Source organism: Scyliorhinus canicula, chromosome 2 (genome assembly GCF_902713615.1).
Source record: "Scyliorhinus canicula chromosome 2, sScyCan1.1, whole genome shotgun sequence".
NCBI classification, from domain to species: Eukaryota; Metazoa; Chordata; class Chondrichthyes; order Carcharhiniformes; family Scyliorhinidae; genus Scyliorhinus; species Scyliorhinus canicula.
This window is the reverse complement of record NC_052147.1, coordinates 233,059,606-233,081,792: the sequence shown is the minus strand read 5'-3', so window position 1 is coordinate 233,081,792 and position 22,187 is coordinate 233,059,606. Positions and strand designations below refer to the sequence as shown.

The window sequence follows — 22,187 nt, the reverse complement described above, 5'->3', positions numbered from 1 at the left end:
ATTCTCAGTATGATTACACTTTGCAGTTGATAGCCATTCTTTGGATTTGGCCTTAAGTTTGCAGGATGTATCTTTGGAACGAGGGAAGAAAATTAGTATGTAAAGTTGTATACGTGGGACAACACCAACTTGGATTATTTCATAGAGTCCAATTGGTGTTTTTGGACTTGCTCAACCTGCTTTAATCTTGCGAGATAATCCTGATTTAGTGCAGATTTGAATTGCTCAAACCTTTTTCCAAGGTTGAGGACCACTTTCCTCTAAGAAATAATAAACACCTGATGTCAACCCAGGATAGATTCAACATTCTTCCATAATATGCACAACCTCAATAACATGTCTTCCATTCATTCCTGCAGGCAGAATTTGTCTGGCATAAGTTATCCGCTGATAACATGGATCCTGATTTTGTCGAACGACGAAGGATTGGTCTTGAAAACTTTCTGTTGCGTGTAGCTTCGCATTCTACGCTCTCTTGTGATCCAATTTTCTATTTATTTTTAACACAGGTATTAGAAGTTTGCTTCATTTAGATAAAAACTAGTTATATATTTTTTTCATTGTGAAATGATCTTTGAACGTTGGCACTATTGTGGGGAGGGTGTAGAAGCAGGAAACTGTATTGTTAAAAATATGGCTGCACAGATGAGGAACTTCTATAATCTACATAACCACAAAATATTGTTGAGAAATTGACCAAGACCATTGTATGATTGCTATCCTACTCTTAAGGCAAATCATTTGAGAGCTTGTCTGTGCTTAAAAACTAGCATTGCATGCATAAGCCATCATAAAATGGATGTAATAATACAGGTAAATTCCATCTGCAGACTAGGGGATCAAACAGTTTCATTTTATGTTGTCTATTGCAATCGCAGGACAGATCCCATTTTTCCTCCCTTTTTCTTTACTGCCCTCTTTCTCTTCCCCCCCCCCCCCCCCCCCCCCCCCCAAATCATAGGATACAAAGCTTACGAGATAATGGCCACTTGACTCATCAATAAGTTTGCTTCCACGAACTGTCTACCACATACTCTTGTGGATTCCCATACACTCTTATTCAATTTCCTGTTAGAAAGCTCTGGCAATACTGATCCCTGAACGCCAATTATTTGTTAATGAATGCCCTTCCTTTATATATCTGTTCAAAGCCACTTCTGAACTGTTGCTGCTCTGATGAGTTTCCTGAGAGAAATGCATCTGTGACTAATGTGACTGGCACAGCTTTGCAAGACTTTGCCCAATGGGCTAAAGAAATCAAGTCTAACAGAATCTCTCAAAATCCAAACCAAAACTGTGCTGATATAAGTGGCTGACCACTTCATTTTCCATTGTTACTGTCGTGCAAATGATTTGTGTTTATTTAAATCTTCTTCATTCAGAATCTGTTCATAAACCAGTATAGTTATTTCCATTTTTTTCAAAATGGGAAATGATTTAATTCAGTATTTTGTAAATGACAATTTTTCAAAAATTAGATAAAGAAATTGTAAGTAATATTTTTCAGGTACCCACAAAAGTTTAAAAAAAGAATTCTGCAACTACCAATTACTGTGTGTGAAAATAACTCTTGAATATCGCTGAAAAAAGAGACCTGCTTTCGAACTGTTTTATGTTAGACTTATCAGGGCAGATTTGCAAGAATACCAATTCTACAGGGAACAACAATTTATACTGCATACTTGTGCAGCATAAATGGTTGTTCCCTATAAAATTGGTTTTCTGGGACGTCACGTGATATGTGTTGGAGAGGCTGAGTTTTTGTTCACTCTGGCTCTACTCTCCTAATGCACATTCCATAATTATCTTTGTGCAATGTCCCTGGATGATCCTGGTCAGAGTTGGTGTCAAGGAATCAAATTAAATCAGAAAATCGCTGTTTGATTCAGGCGGTCGGAGATGGCTGGGGTGGGGTCCAGCTTGCAGTGGTAGTTTTGCTGGTCAGCGGGCCCATGTCTCGGTGGTGCTGTTTGTATTGGGATGATGGCTGCCATTGCAAATGATGTTTTGGACAATGATCTTGGTGATGCAGGTCTTTGATGCTCACTTTGATGAACTACAAATTATCCTTGGGAGAATGGTGGACGTGCAGAAGAGAATCCTGATATTTGGTAGAGCAGTTTCCCTGGTGGGAGCCTGCTGTCAGTTCATAGAAATCCTGCTGCATGGTGTCGTGTATCCTGACTGACCATGTGAGCCTGGTCGCGTGCGAGATGTGGGAGGCGAGTTACTGATTGAGTTTGAAAATTGGCTGCCATGCTTCAGCAATCTTGATTTGGAGGCTGGTTGCATCAGGTCCAACAGAGAACATGCCATCTGGTCTTTGAGGCCTGGGTTTGGTTGGAGCCCCTGACCACTAACCTTATGTTATCCTGTTCTTGATGATTGTTGCGAGAGGTTGGAACTGGCTGGTCATGTTGAGTCATTTGTTTCCACCACCCCAACCCCCCACCCCCACTGCTGCCAGGGCCGAGGTTCCTAGTTGACTGGGCATCCTGTTGACAGCATGGCGGAGGTGAAGGTGCTACATTTGGTGAAATGTTTGAGCGATCTTGAGGGTTGTTCGCTCCTTGATTTGATTTATTATTGTCACATGTATTAGAATACAGTGAAAAATATTGTTTCTTACATGCTGGACAAACAATGCATACCATACATGGGGAAGGAAGGAGAGACTGCAGAATATAATGTTAGTTATAGCATGGTGTAGAGAAAAGATCAACTTAATACAAGGTAGGTCCATTCAAAAGTCTGATGGCAGTAGGGAAGAAGCTGTTCTTGAGTCAGTTGGTACGTGACCTCAAACTTTGGTATCTCTTTCCTGACGGAAGAAGGTGGAAGAGAGTATGTCTGGGGTGCATGGGGCCCTTAATTATGCTGGCTGCCTTTCTGAGGCAGCGGGAATTATAGATAGTCAATGGATGGGAGGCTGGTTTGCGTGAAGGACTGGGCTACATTCACGACCTTTTGTAGTTTCCTGCGGTCTTGGGCAGAGCAGGCTCCATACCAAGCTGTGATACAACCAGAAAGAATGCTTTCTATGGTGCATCTGTAGAAGTTGGTGAGGGTCGTAACTGACATGCCAAATTTTCTTAGTCTTCTGAAAAAGTAGAGTCGTTGCTGGGCTTTCTTAACTATAGTGTTGGCATGGGGGGACTCGGACAGGCTGTTGGTGATCTGTACACCTAAAAACTTGGAGGTCTCGACCCTTTCTACTTCATTCCCATTGATGGCGACGGGGCATGTTCTCCACTACGCTTCCTGAAATCAATGACAATCTCCTTCATTTTGTTGACATTGAGGGAGAGATTATTGTCGTCGCACCAGTTCACCAGATTCTCTATCTCATTCCTGTGCTCTGTCTCGTCATTGTTTGAAATCCGACCCACTACAGTGGTGTCATCAGCGAATTTGAATATAGAGTTGGGACTCCTGTCTTGGCTTCGGTCTTTCCAAGCGACATAGATGGTGTTATTGGGGGGCAGTTGAGCTCAGTTGGCTGAGCAGGTAGTTTGTGATGCAGAGTATGGCCTACATCTAGGTTCAATTCCCGTATTGGCTGTGTATCTATTATCACTTGAAGAATCCATGCTTGTCTCCTTTTTAAAGGCCCGGACAGATCAAGTATGCTGGAGAGGACTGGGTTCCTTTTAATTCTTCCTTGGGTTGGCATTTTTGTTTTAAAGAGCTGATAAGAGTAGGGGTGCCTGCTGGGGTGGATTGGTTAATCCTCGTTCGAATTGTTGAAGTGACAGTCTGTATGCTGTGCCTCTACGTTGTTGGAACCCTTCAGTTTGTGGGTAGGCTTGATGGAGTTCGGCGCCCTCAAGTGGTCTAATATAGTGGGCAGCAAGTTTGTGCAGTGGTTAGCGCTGCTGCCTCATGGCTCAGAGGAGCCTGGTTTGAGCCTGGGTCACTGTCCATGTGGAGTTTGCACATTCTCCATGTCTTCGTGGGTCTCCCCCCCCCCCCCCCCCCCCCCCCCCCAACGCGCGCACACACCTCAAAAAGGTGTGCAGGGTAGATGAATTAGTCATGCTAAATTGCACCTCAATTAGAAAACAAAAACAAAAGAATTGGATACTCTACATTTAAAAATAAGTGGTCTAATGTAGTGGTTTCTAAGCATCCTCCTTGATGTGGTTGGGTCTTCCAAGGGGAGGCAGTGTATTTGTCTCCGTTGTGGCAGAGCTGTGTTGTCCCTTAATATCCCCATTACAATAGTACCTGTGGCTTGCTCGTGTGTTCCTTGCTTTGAGGGGTGGTTCTTTTCACCTGGGTGGGCAGCATACCTTTATAACTGATTTGGTTCAATGGATTACGGGTACCTTTATGGTTCGGAGGGGAAGAAGAGGAAAGAAATTGTGGGGGAGGGGAGAAAAAGGAGAGAAGAGTCGGTCCCCGTCCCAATTTCTTTTGGTGGTGGGGTGTCTCCAATTGAGATTGATGTGATTTTTATAGCGTTAGTGAGGTTCAGGACCAGCTGGGTGGTAGGTCTTGATGTGTGCTGGGGGTCAGTGTGTGCTGGACTAGGCCAGGTTTGGTACTGTGGTTGGTATTCTGTTGCCCCCTTATGCTTCTGTCATCCATTTTCAAATGCACTTATTGGGATGCCCTGAGGCTGGGTTTATCTTTCGTTGGCAGACTCCTTTGTGCACAAGGGCCTGGGGTTAAGCTGAGTCCTGTACAAATTTGATATCCTGTTGTCTCCTTGGGTTGGGTTGTTCCTTTGTCTGAATGAGTAGTTTTTTCTCTTCATCAATAGGTGATGGGCATGCGCTAGTGGAATATGGACCCTTGGCCGGGTCCTGGTCCTTTTTTTTATATATCCTGTGATCTTCTGCTCCTGGTAGTTCTCCCTCTTTCTTTAGCTGTTGGTCCTCTCCAGGACAGTGGTTAACCCTGCTGCCTACAGTGCTAAGGACCCAGGTTTGATCCGGGCCTGGGACATTGTGTGGAGTTTACACCTTCTCCCTGTGTGTTCGTGGATTTCACTGCCACACCCCAAAGTTGTGCAGGGTTAGGTAGGTGGATTGGCCATACTAAATTGGCCCTTAATTTGAAAAGAAATTGGGTACTCAAAATTTAAAAAAAATAAAAATATTAAATGATAATCATTCTGTCTTGTGTCTGAGATTGGGGTTATGTTGCATTGTGTGGTCTGTGTATAACATTCTCTTGTATTTCTTTGTATTTTTCCTTTTTTTGCTATGGTGGGTATAAGGAGTTTGTGATTTGTTCCTGCAAGGGTACAGATGGTCTGTTATCAGAGGGGAGTAGGTTGTGATGTGTTATTCATGCCTCCACTGCTGCTGGAGTTGAGGGAGGTGTGCTGGAGTATGCCTGAACATGGCGTGAAAACTTTCTCCTGAATTCTCGTGATTGTGTGTGCAGTCGCTGCGTGGGAAGGTGTGCACCATTTTAACATGGCCTTATCCTTTTCTACGACTTGCGTCTAATGATTCAATTGAGCCAACTATATTGCTGTTTTCCTGTTCACCTCCGTTTCCGTGTATGATTTCTGCTGAGCTTTGTTGCAGTATTTGTTTAAAATTTAAAACTTCAATAAATATACTTTTTTTCAATGGTATCCTTTCAAATTTGTCGTGCAAAACTTCATCAGCATGTCCCTTTTTGCAGCAATACTGAACTTTTATTGTATGACTCACATATATCGGAAGCTGCTTGTTTACTGTTTGCTGTTTAATTTTATTAGGAAAGTGGCTGGAAAGAAGCAGCAAATGAGACAGGATTCCAAGCTAAGGTAAAATGCACTTTTTGATCTGTTTAGTCTGGTAAATGTGAAACTTTGGGCTATACTAATTTGAAAATATTCCATGTTTTTACAATGATGGCAGAGCATGATTTTTGCATCCTTCAAAGCTGTGTAAAGGTACCAAATGTAGTTTCATAGATAGAATTTAAATGTCCACATTTTCCAGCAGTGAGGAAATTTCATCAAGCTCAAATTTTTGAGTGCACTGAGATTTTCAGCATGTTAGTTGGAATTTCAGAAAACTATTCTAATATGGATTCTCTGAGAGAAATTAGATCTCTGGATTCTCTGGAAACAATTAGATTTCTAATTAGGATGAGCAATTTAGTGCCAGTTGGATTAAGTAATTTCCATCACCTCCTAAAGCTCAATATTTGTATGGCCTTGCTTCCAAGTAAAAATTTCGGAGCTATTTTTGACCAAAGAAAGAAAGATGCACAATTTGCAGTAGATCACTTGACCTGAGCCAAATTTGTAGTAAGTACTGAGAAGAGCTGACTCGTTTCCCTCATTAAGAGGGTCTTTTTATAATAATCTTTATTGTCACAAGTAGGCTTACATTTATACTGCAATGAAGTTACCGTGATTATTACATTATTGACCTACACCCCATGCCTTTTTAACTATCTGACTTGATACAGATAGTATTCCTAAACCTTGCATTGTAAATGTTTTCAGCACAGCAATTTTTATTCTGATCTTTCAGTTTTGTGTGGTAACACTCATTCATTAATTAAGAGTTTAAACCAGGATATGAACTCGCTCATGGTGAGGAAGGGGAGGTGGTGGCATTGGCACGACTAGCAAACTGGGGACCCAGGTCCAAATCCCGCCACTGCAGATGGTGAAATTTGAATTCAAGAAAAATCTGGAAGTAAAAGTCTAATGATGACCAAGAAAACATTGTCTATTGTCTATTGTCATAAAACCCACCTGGTTCGCTAATGTCCTTTCGGGAAGGAAATCTGCCATCCTTACCTGGTCTGGCAATTAAGAGTGAGCAATGAATGCTGGCCCAGCCTGTGACACCCATGTCCCATGAATTAATTTAAAAAATCTTGAGCTGAAATCTGTCCTCATTTGCCACAAAGATAATGAAGTTTTGGCTGGAATACCAAACTTTCTGTTCTTGCTCGCAATGGGTTCTGCCACGGATAAGACCAGAGAATCCCGCCCATAATATCAGCTGTTCTGGTACTGTAGTCCTGCACTGCACAATGTGCATTTTATTCTTCAATAGATGAGGCATTAAGCAAAGTCCTTACCTGACCTTTCAGGTGTACATAAGTAATTCTGTGACACTAATCAAAAAAGAGTTGGGGAAGTAGGGCTTCCAAAGCTCTAACAAGCTAATCATAGAATCATGAAATCATAGAATTTACAGTGCAGAAGGAGGCCATTTGGCCCATCGAGTCTGCACCGACTCTTCAAAAGAGCACCCTACCCAAGCCCATACCTCCACCCTGTCTCAACTCGAACTTGATCTTTCCCAGCCACAGGAAGTCATACAGGTCCCACAGCCAGGCTGCCGCCCCTGGTTAGCTCCAGCAATTCCAATACCCCAAAGATCGCCACCATTGGGTCCAGCCTGACCTCTACCCATGCAATCTTCCACAGTGTTCCAAATACCATCTCGCAATATCTCTCCAACTTCTCACAGCCCCAGCATGATTCGCTGGCCCTCGCCCACACATCCCACACTTGTCTGCCACCCACTCATCCTCGCCCGGGTCATGTGCACCCTGTGCATCACCTGTAATTGAATCCAGCTCATCCTTGCACATGCGGTCAAATTTACCCTACCCTTCCTCCACACACCCCATCCTGTCTACTCCTCCTCCCATTTATTCTTGATCCTCACCACCTGTGCTCCCCCAGCCAACCATACATATCATCAATCCTGCCCTCCCCCTCCACATCCTGGAGCAGCAGCCACTCCAACAAGGGAAACTCCGGCAGCTTGGGAAACCCTATACATTCCTTACGCACAAAGTCCCTCACTTACATGTATCTGAATTTGCCTCCTTTTGGCAGCTCAACCCTCTACTGCAGCTCTTCCAGACCTGCAAACTTCTCCCTCTCCCTCACCAGCCCCGCCTCCCTCCACTTCCTATGTATCCCATCTGTCTCCCCTGGCTTAACCCTGTGGTTTCCACACAACGGTGGCAGCACCAACATGCCTTTCAAAGTGTCTCCTCAACTGGTTCCACCATTGTCTCCCCTTCTCTACGTTTGCCACCCAGTAGGTTTGATAGTGTCAACTCCTTTCTGCCTCTGCAACAGGGCCCTCTTTATCCTTGGTACCTTCCCCACCCATAAACTGAGATTGCTGCATCCAATTCAAATATTTTTGCAGAGTAGCTTAAAGGGGATCAACTTGTGTGCGGCCTGCATGGGAAGCTTTGTTACTGCACAGCCGTATAGCTTTGAGAGATAACGAGGACGTCAGAGTAATTAACTGGCTGCAGTGTTCTTTGGGACAGCCTCAACTAAAACAAGTTGATATTTTGATGCTATGGCAAGCCCATTCACCATCATTTTAAAATTGTTTGTACTAATAAAGCTAATTGCACATCAACATTCAGACAATGGCAGGATGATGAGCTACAACCAGTTGTTTGCTATAGTTATTCTTCATCCTGGAACTTGAACTGCAAAACCCTTTAGGTTTTCTCTTTAAGGAGCTCACTGCTGGACAGAGGCTCTATTAAGTAAATATCGCTTTTGCAAGGATGTTCTTTAATGGCTGCCACTATCAACTTTGACAAAAGACTAGGATGCAGTGAACCATACATTAGAATATGATGGTATGAGGTGTTATCAGCTGTTAAACCAAAATTTTAGCCATAGCATTGTAGTGCCCTATTTGGTAAACCCCTCATTTTTCGCCACATCGAATAAAGAATCTTTTTATCATAACTTAAGATTTCCTTTGGAGATTTATTTCTAGGTTACTTTCTAATTTTGTTACTCCTTTCCTCTGTATACCATCATCTCTGGTTGCTTTCATTCTTCATGAGCACGTCAATCTCAAATGGGAGCAGAAAATGAAAATAAGGGCATTTGATTCTAAAAATTCTTCTTTGCAAGTAGAAAACACTTAGTAACCTTGGGACCTTGTTCATGTGCCTAAGAATCCCAAGGGTGTTGTCTGTTTATTTGATGCGTGGTAGGGGCTCCATGAGCTAAATTTATTGCACTGTTGATTGGAACTGCTATCTGTTTTACAGTATTACATGCAAGTGCACATGTGTACCATTTCAATATGTATACTTGTTTGCCTCTGATTTTATATTTGTGTTTGGGTCCATGCTAACTGGGGCATTACACTGCAGAAATCCATTGATTTCTTCATAAGGTAGCAAATAATTAATGAAAATGCCCTACCATAATTTCTAGTCCATCTGTCTGAATTTAAAGTATTTAGAGCACAGCGTTTTGAAGGTGGTTCAGGTTTGACACACTGAATTACAGGAAATTCTGCATCATCAAAAATAATTCTGCTAATTATTAGATCTAAAAGTCCTTGTTTATTGTCTCCATATCAGCCTCAAAAGCGGCTCAATTTCCTTATTCACACCCTCTCTGCTTAAATAAGAATAATCAATTGTTAATCATCATGATTAATCACTCTTATTTTAACATGCCTTCTCAGACAGCATTGTGTGCAGCACAGCTCACCAAATGAGGCTAGCGTGTTATCTTTTGATTTAAAGAACAGATATAGACCACATCCCATGTCAGTTCCTCAGCCACATTACTTGCCTTTGCAGCTGAGCCAAGTGAGGCACAGGTATGCATTTGGAAGCCCAAGTAATGTCTTTTAGCAGCAGCAGTCTCACTAAGTCTGAATTTCAGGCATTCAATCCTGACAACTGTCTGCCACCTTCAAGGTTAAAGCAATGCTGAGAGCACAGCCGTCTTGCAATTGTGTTCTTTTATGCTATAAGTGCCCCTTGCAGCTTGGTTTCAAAACTTTCATTTGCAATCAATTTATGCTTAGCAAATGATGTATTTGCTTAACTTGTGTTGGGGCTCTGGTCTTTGTCAATTGTCTTCAAGAATAAGAGTTCCCTTTGTCCTAGATTGAAAGCACTGCATCAGTCAAACCTGGTATCCACAAGGACTTAAAGGTATCATTTTGAATCTTCTAGCACACCGCTTTTTTGAAATCTGTTCAGTTTTCATACGTGTAATATCTGATTTTGGGGCGCCTAATCGTAATCTATTTGAAGGTTATGTTTTTGAAATTAAATTTAGTTTTGTTTAATAATTTACGAGATGTAGGCATCGCTGGCTAGGCCAGCATTTATTGCCCTTCCCTAGTTTCCCTTCAGGTGGTAGTGAACTTCCTTCTTGAACGACTGCGGTCCCGAAGGTGTAGGTACACCCACACTGTTGTTAGGGAGGGAATTCCAGGACTTTGACCCAATGACAGTAAGGAACGGTGAAATATTTCTTGTGTCAGGATGGCAAGTGACTTGGAGGGAAATCTCCAGGTGGTGGTGTTCCCAGGTATGTTGCTCTTCAACCTTCTAGGTGGTCATGGCTGTGGATTAGGAAGGTGCTGACTTAGGAACCTGCAGTGCATCTTGTAGATGGTACACACGGCTGCTACTGTTTGTGGAAGGGATAACAAGCAAGTAGGCTGCTGTCCTAGATGTTATAGAATCAAGCTTCTTGTCTGTTGTTGAATCTGCTGTTATCCAGGCAAGTGAGGCGTATTCCATTTCACTCCTGACTTGTGCCTTGTAGTTAGTGGGCAGGCTTTAGGAAGTCGGGAGGCGAGTTACCCACCACAGGATTCCTAGTCTATGACCTGCTCTGGTAGTCATAATATTTATATGGCTAGTTTAGTAGTTTCTGGTCAGTGGTAAACCCCCCCAGGTGTTGATAGTGGGAGATTCAGCAATGCTATTGAATTTCAAAGGCCAATGGTTTGATCGTCTCTTGTTGCAGATGGCAATTGTCTGGCACTTGTGGTGCGATTGTTACTTGCTACTTGTCAGTCGAAGACTGGATATTGTCTCGGTCTTGATGTATTTTGACATAAACTGCTTCAGTGCCTGAGGAGTTGCGAATGGTTCTGAACATTGTGCAGTCATCAGCGAACATCCCCACTTCTGATCTTTAAGAAACGTCTTAGGTGAAGTAGTTGAATGAAGGTTGGACCTGGGAAGCTACTCTGAGGAACTCATGAAGCAGAGACGATTGGCTTCCAACCAACACCACAACCATCCTCTTTTGTGCCATGTATGACTCAAACCAATGGAGAGTTTCGCCCTGGTTTCCATTGACTCCAGTTTTGCTAGGCTTCCTTGATGTCACACTCTGTTAAATGCTGCCGTGATGCCAAGGGCAGTCATTCTCCCCTCAACTAGTGCACTAGATCATCTGGAAAAAGAAACTCTAGAATCCTGTCAGAGCTGGGTGAAGCTGGAAGACAATTTAGCACATTGAAGATCTTAATAAACTCCTCTCATAAGTTGGGACCACATTTGATTTAAGATACTCATCAACCCACGACTCTGTGTAGCTGGATTAAACATTTCTGGAAAATCAAAAATGAAGATAATTACTCCCAAAGTTTCTTAGTTTCATAATGTTGAAGTCCTTAAAAGGTGAAACCAATGTTGGTGAATTTTCCTGAGCATTGATATTCATTTGATGTAACTGTATGATTCTCAAGAATAGAGTGGTCTATTCTTGATAAGTTGGTCTCTAAAGCATCTGATGGATATGCTGGAACAACGTGAAGAATCACTGCAGCCACAAATGTGTTCCCATCAGTTTTCTTCCTGCTAAGGGGCTGGTTTAGCACAGTGGGCTAAATAGCTAGCTTGTAATGCAGAACAAGTCCAGCAGCGCAGGTTCAATTCTCATACCGGCCTCCCTGAACAGGTGCCGGAATGTGGCGACTAGGGTCTTTTCACAGTAACTTCAATGAAGCCTGCATGTGACGATAAGCAATTATTATTATAAGATGATTATTAAATGTGGTGAACTCAGCCCAACGAATCAGACAAACTTTCCACCCTCCCATTGATTCTGTCTACACCTCCTGTTGCCTCAGGGAGGCAGTCAGCTTGTCAGAGACCCCTCGCATCCAGACCCTTTCATCAGGCAGAAGATACAGAAGTCTGAAGACCCGCACATCCAGATATAGGATAAACTTCCCCACAGCTACTAAACTCCTCAACGACTCTTCCTAGGACTGATCTGTTCCCTGTAAGAACACTATTCTTGACACCCTATGCTACTCTTGCTCATGTATTTGCTTTGTTTGACCCTTGTTTCACATTGTGATCAATCACTAATTGTCGATGTACTTCGTCAGTTATTATTTTTGGCTACTGTGTATGTTCCCTTGGCTGCAGAAAAATACCTTTTCACTGTACTTCAGTACATGTGACAAATCAATCTATATCCTTGCTTACTCTTGTTTGTCTTCCTCCCTATATCTTTATCCTCTACTCCATACTCTTTTCTTGAAACTATAGAAACTTGACCCCCTTCTTCCCCCACCCCCGGAGGTATTTTTAAAAAGCGTTTTCAAGCTTTTGCTAGCCAAGCTCGTCACCCCTTGCTATTTCCATTTTACTTTGCATTTTATTGTCCTGTCCTATGAGCCGTAGTTGTTTAATATATGGCATATCCTTTTAAAAAGAGTGCTGCACTGGATTGCTCAACATATTGAACTTTATATTCCTCGAACTGTTTAATATGCATGAGAACCAATTTTCACTGATAGAAAATTGAATTGCAAATATGCTATAGTTATAGGATGCTGAGAGATGGGGAAGGGGGATAATGAGATGACGGAGAATGATTTGTTCTGAAAAGATGTGATCCTAGAGCAACTAATTATACCCAGGAAGCAGAATATTTGAAATTATGCCTGGTGTTTCAACTGTTAGCAGCTCTCCAGCGTCTGACAAAGCAGATCGTACTTGTGTATGAGTTTGGGAGAGTTAAATGTTAGTCGGCTATTTTACTGGGTCATTACAGTCAGTGTTACCATGTGCCTTACACATTCCAAAAGTATTGTATTAGATAGTGACCAAGCGCAGCAACCCAGACTTGCTGTGACACCATATTACTTTCAATAAAATGCATTTGTTTTAAATTTACAGTGCTATGTTATATTTTATTTTCTATCGCCAAAAGAGATCACTTTCATGGTGATCAGGAGTAATTCAAAATCTTGCTTTTTTTTGTAGTTATTATAATCTTTATTGTCACAAAAGGCTTGCATTAACACTGCAATGAAGTTACTGTGAAAAACCCTTAGTCGCCACAATCTGGCACCTGTTCGGGTACACAGAGGGAGAATTCAGAATGTCCAATTCACCTAACAGCATGTCTCAGAACTTGTGGGAGGAACCGGAGCACCTGGAGGAAACCCACACAGAGACAGGGGAACATGCAGACTCTGCACAGACAATGACCTATGCCAGGAATTGAACCCGAAACCCTGGCGCTGTTGAGCAACAGTGCTAACCACTGTGCCGCCCAAAGAGTGGGGGGGGGGGGAGAGAAATGATGCTGGGAGATGTTTTTTTCGAGAGGAAATGTTGGGAGGGGGGGGGTTCGATGTTAATAATGGATAGGGGCGGGTCAGGCTTATGGGGCAGGGCCCGGTGGTATGATGTTGGATAAGAAGGGTGGGTGTGACCCCCAGTTAGGATAGCCACGTGGAACGTGAGAGGGTTAGGCGGCCCGGTCAAGGGTGCTTGCGCATCTTAAAAGTTTGAAAGCCGATGTGGCAATGCTGCAGGAGACTCACTTGAGGGTGAAGGACCAGGTGAGACTTGAAAAGGGCTGGGTTAGTCTGGTGTTTCACTCTAGATTGATGGAAGAGCTTGATCGGTAAAAGAGTACGCTTCCAGATGGAGAAGGTGGTGGCAGATCAGGGGGGTAGATATGTGATTTTGACAGGGGCGCTGGAGGGGGGGGTTAGTGGCGTTGTTAAGTGTATACGGTCCCAATTGGGATGATGTGGGATTCGCAAAGAAGGTGTTTGGGGGCATCCCCGACTTAGACACACACACGCACTGATTGTGGGGGGGCCTGGAATTTGGTGCAGGAGCCAAGGTTGGACAGGTCACTGCTGCGCTCACTGGTCCCATCAGGGGGGGTGAAGGCGTTAGCTGGGCAAATGGGGGGAGTGGACCCTTCGAGGTTTCTGCACCCGAGGGAGTTTTTCGCAGCAGTCCATAAGGTATATTCGCGGATTGACTTTTTCGTGGTGGGGAAAGCTTTGTTGGCTGGGGTTAAGGGGTCAGAATACTCGGCAATTGCAGTGTCAGATCATGCTCCGCATTGGGTGGATATGGTGCTGGAGAAGGGGGTAGCGCAGAGGCCGTGGTGGAAGTTAGATGTGGGACTTTGGGGGACCAAGTGTTCTGTGAGAAAATTGAAACGGTAATTAAGGAATTTGTAGGTTTCAACTGTACGGTTGAGGTGTCGAAGGTAGTTGTCTGGGAGGCTCTAAAGGCGGTGGTGAGGGGGGTGGTAATTTCATTTAAGGCCAGGGTGGACAAAGAGGAGAGGTTGGAGCGGCAGAGGGTAATAGATGAGATGTTGGAGGTAGATAGGAGTTATGCAGAGGATGGGGACCCAGCAAAGTTGGAAAAGAGGAAGGAACGATAGGTGCACTTTGACCCACTATCTACCAGGAAGGCGGTGCTGAGACAAGCAAGGCGGGCAGTTTACGAACATGGAGATAACGCTGTAGCAGGTCAGCTCCGGAAGGAAGCAGCGGCAAGGGAAATTGTGCAGGTGAGGGATAGGGCAGGGAAGTTGGTGGTGGCGCCAATTCTGATTTAACAAGGTTTTTGAGGAATTTTGAGAGGTTGTACAGGTCAGAGCCACCCGGGGGAGATTGTGAGATGCAGGAATTTCTAGATGGGTTGGAGTACCCGAGGTTAGGGGAGGGGGACAGGGCTACATTAGAAGGAGCGATAGTGGAACAGGAGATCAACTATGTGATTGGGAGGATGCAGTTGGGGAAGGTGGCAGGGCCAGATGGGTTTCCGGTGGAATATTATAAAAAGAATTCAAGGATAAACTGGCACCCCTGATGGTGGGGATGTTTGAAGAGGCGATAGGGAAGGGGGTGTTTCCGCAAACTTTGGGGCAGGCATCGATTTCCCTGTTGCTTAAAAAAAAATAAGGATCCGACGGACTGTGGGTCGTATAGGCCCATATCACTTCTGAATGTGGGCGCAAAAATATTGGCGAAGGTACTGGCCGGTAGGCTGGAGGAGTGCCTCTCGAAGGTGATAGGTGAAGATCAGATGGGGTTTGTGAAAGGGGGGCAGCTCTTTTCAAACATTAGAAGGGTATTGAACGTCGTTATGGCACCAGCAGAGGGGAAGGAAACCGAGGTGGTTGTGGCATTGGACGCCTAGAAGGCGTTCAACCGGATAGAATGGGGGTACTTGTTGGCAGTGCTGGAGCGGTTTGTAATTGGACCAAGATTTGTGAATTGGGTAAAGCTACTGTATAAGGAGCCAAGGGAGAGTGTCTGCACAAACAACAACAGCTCGAGATACTTTTCTCTCCACCATGGGACTAGGCAGGGATGTCCTATGTCCCCCCTGCTGTTTGCACTTGCGATTGAGACGTTGGCCATCGCATTAAGAAGTTTGGGGGTATGGAAAGGAATGGTGGGGGGGGGGGGGGGGGGGGGGGGGGAGATAGAACATAGGGTGTCCTTGTATGCCGATGGCTTCCTGTTGTATGTGTCGGAACAGTATGTGTCGATAGGGGAAATACCAGAGCTGCTTCGAGTGTTTGGGTCTTTCTTGGGGTACAAGCTGAATCTAGACGAGAGTGAAGATTTTGTGGTATCTTGGCCCGGGGGGGGGGGGGGGGGGGGGGGGGGGGGGGCTGCCATTCCATAGGACAGGGACTCACTTTAGGTACCTGGGGGTGCAGGTTGCCTGGGGGGGCTTCGCAGGTACAACATTTCTAGTTTGGTGGGGAGAGTAAAGGCTGATCTGGCAAGGTGGAATGGTCTCCCTCTGTCACTGGCGGGTCGGGTACAGGCGATTAAAATGAACGTGTTGCCATGATTTCTGTTTATTTTTCAATACCTTCCTGATTTTCCTGCCAAAGGCTTTCTTCAGAGAAATTGAGGGAAAGATTACGTTCTTCATATGGGTAGGGAAGGTGGCCAGAGTTAGAAAGGTGCTACTACAGAGAGGAAGGCAGGCAGGGTTTTGGGTCTCCCGAACCTGATCTATTGCTACTGGGCGGTGAATCTGGAGAAGGTGCGGAGCGTGGGTAAGAGGGGTTGATTCCCAGTGGGTCAGAATGGAGGAGAGTATTGTGCAGGGGTTTGGGATTGAAAGCACTAGCAACAGCGCCGCTCCCGATAGCCCCGGGGAGTCCCTTAATAATAGCTTCATTGAGAATTTGGAGGCAGTTTCGCCAGCACTTCGGGTTGGGGGCAGGGTCAAGGGAAATGCTGATTCGGGGGAACCACAGATTCGAGCCGGGGAGGTGGGATGGAAATTTTTGGAAATGGGAGGAGAAGGGGATTAAGACACTGAAGGATTTGTTTCTTGGGCGTCGTTTTGCAGGATTGAAGGAGCTGGAAGCATGGGCTGGAGCAGGGCAAAATGTTTAGATACATGCAGGTTCGAGATTTTGCCAGAAAGGAGATACGTTCATATGTTTTGGTCCTGTCCAAAGCTAGAGGATTACCAGAAGGAGGTTTTTAGGGTAATTTCTAAAGTGGTGCACGTGAAACTGGACCAGGCCCCCGGGTGGCCATATTCGGGGTGTCGGACCAGCCAGGGTTGGACACGTGTGCAGAGGCAGATGTTGTAGCCTTCGCCTTGTTGATCACCCGAAGGCGGATCCTGATGGGATGGAGGGCAGCCTCTCAACCCTGTGCCCTGGCGTGGCGGGAGGACTTGTCGGAATTCTTGACTCTTGAGAAGATTAAGTTTGAACTGAGGGGACGGGTGGAGGGCTTCTACAATTCATGGGCCTTATTCATTATGCACTTTCAAGAACTGGATAACATCGAACATTTGTTTGGGGGGGGGGGCGGGTGGTGATGGGTGTTAATGGTGGCTATGGGGGATTCCTGATTTCTTTTTATCAGTTGTCCATGTGAACATGTGGGCGAATGTTTTGGGTTTGGTGGGAGGATGGGATCGCTGTTATCGATATGGGGATTGACATATTTGTTACTGATTATTGTTTATTGTTGATGGGTGTAAATTTGGGAGAAAATGCGAAAAAGAAGGAGAATAAAGAAATATTGTTTTAAAATATCATTTTTGTGAAAAGGTGTGATTATAATTCTCAAATGGCCACTGCATTGGGACATCCAAACTATTGCACTGGTTCTCGTATACGAATGTGGAGCAGGAGGACTCAATTTGGCCCCTCGATCATGGCTGATCTGTTGTGGTTTCCACGTTCCCATCTACCCCCAATAATCTTTTAATTTACTTGCTTAAGAAGAATCTATCTACATCTGCCTTAAAAATATTCAAATGATCCCGCCTCCACCACCTTCTGAGGCAGTGTTCCAAAGCCGCTCAACCATCTGAGAGAAAACATACCTCCTCATCACTCCTATATAAGAGTGACCCCTAATTTTAAAACTCTGCCCCCAAGTTCTGGGCTCACCCACAAGAGAAAACATTCTTTGCCCCCAAGTTCTGGGCTCACCCACAAGAGAAAACATTCTTTCCACAACAACCTTGTCAAGACCATTCAGGATCTTATATACTTCAATCAAGTCACCCCTCAAACTCTAGTGGAAACAAGCCCAGTCTGTCCAACTTATCCTCTTAAGCCAATCCACTCGTTCCAAGTATCAATCCAGTAAAGTTCCTCTAAACCTCTTCAAACGCGGTTATATCCTTCCTCATATGAAGACCAATTTGAGATTTGGTCTTAGCAATGCCCGATATAACTGAAGCATAACATATGTACTTTAATGTTCAATTCCCCTCAATCAAATATAGCGTTCCTTTAGCTGCCTTGATTGCATGTTGTACCTGCATATAAACGTTTTGTGACACATGCACTAGAACACCTGGATCCATCTGCATCGTGGAATCTTGCAGTCGTCTTTCATTAACCTGCCAGATTATTGCCCACTCGCTCAGCCTATCTATATTTGTCTGCTTTTGTCATCTTTGCAATATACTTCTATCTTTATACAGTCTGCAAATATAACTACCATGCCTTTGCTCCTCTCCTCTAAGTCATTGATGTAAATTGTAAAATGTTGAGGCCCCAGTGAAACTACTTGTCACATCCTGCTGCACCTTGCACCATGAGCTCTTATTTTTTTTACAATAACCTGTGATATGGCACCTTATCAAATGCCTTCTGAAAATAAAGTACAGTATCTCTATAGGCTCCCCATTTTTATTCAGCACATGTTACTCCTTCAAAGAACTCTAATAAATTGGGTAAACATGATTTCCCTTTCACAATCATGCTGACTCTTCCTGGTTTACTTGATTTTCTCCATGTGCTTAGCTATAACCTCCTTAATGATTGATTCGAACACCTTCCCCACAACTGATGATAAGTTAACTGGCCTAACGTTTGCTGAATAGAGTGGCTATTTCTGCTACTTTCCAGTCCAATGAACCTTTCCAGAATCTTGGTAATGTCGGAAAATTAACACATGTATCTACTACCTCGACAAACACCTTGGGATGAGGTCCATCTGGACCCAGAAACCTGTTGGCCACGAACCCCTTCATTTTGCTGGGTACTGTTTCCCAAGTGATTGCAATTTCACCAAATGCCTCTCTCCCTTCCTCCTCTTGATTTTACAGTTATTACTTGAATGTTTTTTGTATTCTCTATCGTGAAGAGCAAAGAAAAATACTTGTTTTGTTTCATCAGCCATTTCTTATTATCTACTATTAACTTCCTAATATCACTCTAGAGGACCAACACTCATTATTGTCTATCCATTTTTGGCCAGCTGACCTTCATACTCTTTATTTATTTCTCCTGATTAACCTTTTAGTCATCTCTGGCGTTCTTTATATTCTGACCTGCCACTCGTCTTGGCACAGTTATGGGGCGTGATTCTCTGCCCCCCCCCCCCATGCCGGGTGGGAGTATAGCGGGAGGGCCTCCCAACATTTATCACGCCCTCCCGCTATTTTCCCCCCCACACCCGACCCACGCCACGAATCGCCGCTCGCTGTTTTTTATGGCGAGTGGCGATTCTCCGAGACCGATGGGCCGAGCGGCCAGGCCTTCACGCCCGTTTCAACACTGCAGCAAACACACCTGCTCGCTGCCGTCATGAAATGGGCGGCAGATGCCCGTTTGGGGCATCTGGGGGCCCGATTGGCACGGCCGTGCCAAGGGGAGCATAGGCCCGCGATCGCTGGCCCTGCGTCTGTAACGGACGCACTCTTTATCCCTCCGCCGGCCCGCAAGATCAAGCCGCCACGTCTTGCGGGGCGGCTGAGGGAAAAGACGCCAACTGCGCATGCGAGGGTTGGCGTTGTCCAACCTGCGCATGCACGGCCGACATCATCGGCCGCGTCAGCCGGTGTGACGCTTGATGTGCGGCCTTGACGACTGTCGTCAAGGCCGTGACGCGCGGGGCAGCACTCCTAGCCCTGCCCGGGGGGGGAGAATCGGCCCCGGAAGTGGGCGTGAAGGCTGCCGTGGGTCACGCCCTGTCCCACGGCAGCCTTTACGATTCTCTGCATTTGCGGAGAATCTCGCCCATGCTTTTTCCACAAATTTGATGCTTTCTCTAACTTGGTTAGTTAACCTCAGATGGTGGGTCCTCCCTTTAGAATTTTACTTTATAGTAGGAATATACTTCTGGATATTCTGAAATATCCCCTTAATGCCTGCCAGTACTTTTCTCTATTGACCTATCCCATAGCTTAGTATCTCAATTCATTTCAGCTATCTCTGCTTTCATGACCACATAGGTGCCCTTATTTTTATTATATGGTCTAGTCCTGGACCTATCTTTTTTCCGTTTCAAATTGGATGTAAAATTAAATCCTAGTACAGTATGGTCTCTAGTACCTAGAGGTGCATTTACTTATCATGTTACATTTCACCTCTAATATAATTTGCTCCCTAGTTAGTCCTAGAATGTGCTGTTCTAAGCAACTATTTCGATGAACTCCTCATCTGGGCTACTATTGCCAGTCTGATTTTGTTTTTAAAATCCCCCTCCAGTCTGTATATTGAAGCCGTCCGTGATTATTGTTGTCTCGTTATTACATGCACCCACTATTTATTTTGTACTTTGTCCTACATTGTGGTTACTGTTGGGGGACCTGTAGACTACTCCCACTAATGACTTCTTTCTTTCCAGCCCCCCCCCCCCCCCTCCATTCCTCATCTCCACCAACAAAATAATGCTGCATCCTGTTCTCTTAAACCAAGGTTATCTACTGTTGCACATATGTTATCCTTAGTTAACAGTGCTATCCCTCCACCTTTACCTAGTTTCCTATTCTTTTTGACGGTCATAAACCCCTCAATATTCAGGATCCAATCCTTGTCATCCTGCAGCCACATCTGTGTAATGGTTATCAGATCATATTTCCTTCAATGTGTGCTATCAATTTGTTCACTTTGTTATGAATGCTTTCCGCATTTAGATACAAAACCTTTAGTTTTAACTTTTTGTTATCTTTGTGGTGCATTTTGATTTTTTTTTTTCTCTATTCCTTACTGTCATTCTCTGATCCAGGTTTTCCTCTCTTTCCTTGTCTCTGCTCTGTGATATGTCTCTGCTCTGTGATATACCACATCTTTCCACATTTGATCCCTTGCCCCCTCTACTTCTCCAGTTATGCGGTTCACAAGTGTACAGGTCCCAGGCCGGTTCATGTGTAGACCGTCCCAATTGTATAGTTCCCCACTTTTCCCACCACACATAGTGATCTCTTTCTTTTTATGTACCCTGTGCGAGTTTTCACACTGCTCAGTAGTAATTCAGAGATTATAAATGTTGAGGTTCTGCTCTTTAATTTAGTGTCCAGCTTGTCATGCACTCTATGCAAAACTTCTTTCCTAGTTCTACCTATGTGGTTGGCATCTACATGAAACATAATGACTAGACCCTCCCCCTCTTACTACACATTGCTCTCTAGCCCTGAGTGGATGTGCAGAGTCTGCAAGTTCTTTCCGTGTCTGCGTAGGTTTCCTCGGTGCTCCGGTTTTCTCCCATAAGTCCCAAAAGACATGCTTGTTAGGTTAATTGAACGTTCTGAATTCTCCCTTGGTGTATCCAAACAGGTGCAGGAGTGTGGTGACGAGGGGATTTTCAGTAATTTAACTGCAGTGTTAATGTAAGCTTACTTGTGACACTAATAAAGTGACATAATAATAAATTATTATTATCATGTCACTAACCTTGGCATCAGCCAGGCAACATAGCTGTCTGGACTCTTGCTCTTTGCTGTAGAGAACAGTGTCAATCCCATTCATTATACTGCTCCTTATTACCACTAAATTCCTTTTTGCTCCCACCACTTGAATGGCTTCATGTACCATGGTGCCATGGTCAGTTTGCTCATCCATGGGCAGCACAGTGGTTAGCACTGCTGTATCACAGCTCCAGGGTCCTGGGTTCAATTCCAGCCTTGGGTGTCACCGTGTCTGTGGGTTTCCTCCAGGTGCTCCAGCTTCCTCCCACAGCCCAAAGATGCGCATGGTAGATGGATTGGCCATACTAAATTGCCGCTAGTGTCCAAAAGGTTAGTTGGGGTTATTGGGTTACAGGAATAGGGCAAGGGAGAGGGCGAAGGCCTAGGTAGGATGCTCTTTCAGAGGTTCGGTGCAGACTCGATGGGCCGAATGGCCTCCTCCTGCACTGTAGTGATTCTAAACACCCTGCACCCACACGCTTAACCAAACAAAAAGATGCGAGAACCTCAAACCTCACTTACCAGGGTGGAAAAGGTCGAAAGGAAAACAAATATCTACTTTCCACCCCCCCTCCTTTCACTGAACTCCCTGACTCAAAAGCTGCTTTGCTTCAAGTGGTTTAAATGTGGTGTATACTGTTTACCATATGTTTGGCTTTCAATGGCTTGGCAAATAAAGGTAGAAATCCGTACTGAGAGCAAGGTTCTGAGAGTGATGCTGGGGAAGGTGTAAGAGGAGGAGAAGTACATAACATCAGGAGGCTGTGGCAAGGTTAGAACCCTGACCTAGCGCTTGTGCATGCTTCCTTCCATTGATGGTCTGTCCCATTGCTCATCATTAAAATCTTTTTGAAATCCATCTTGCATAATCTAAATTGTATTGCTCTACTAAAAGTCTCTATTACATGCTTGAGAAATGCCAGTACCAAATCTTGATTGCAAAAGCAGTGATTTTTATTTTAAATACTCTTCACTCACTCTCTCTGTCTCTATAGTTTGGGTTAAAT

General features: G+C 44.5%; 1 protein-coding gene across 1 annotated transcript in view; it reads left to right on the top strand.

Moving 5' to 3' along the window:
• Positions 1–22,187, top strand: part of snx4 (sorting nexin 4) — a 103,913-nt gene that overhangs the window by 28,390 nt on the left and 53,336 nt on the right. Inside the window, exons 4-6 of the mRNA XM_038790298.1 lie at positions 360–509; positions 5,717–5,764; positions 9,862–9,909. Coding sequence (XP_038646226.1) covers positions 360–509; positions 5,717–5,764; positions 9,862–9,909 — 246 coding nt within the window. The remainder of the gene's footprint in view (positions 1–359; positions 510–5,716; positions 5,765–9,861; positions 9,910–22,187) is intronic.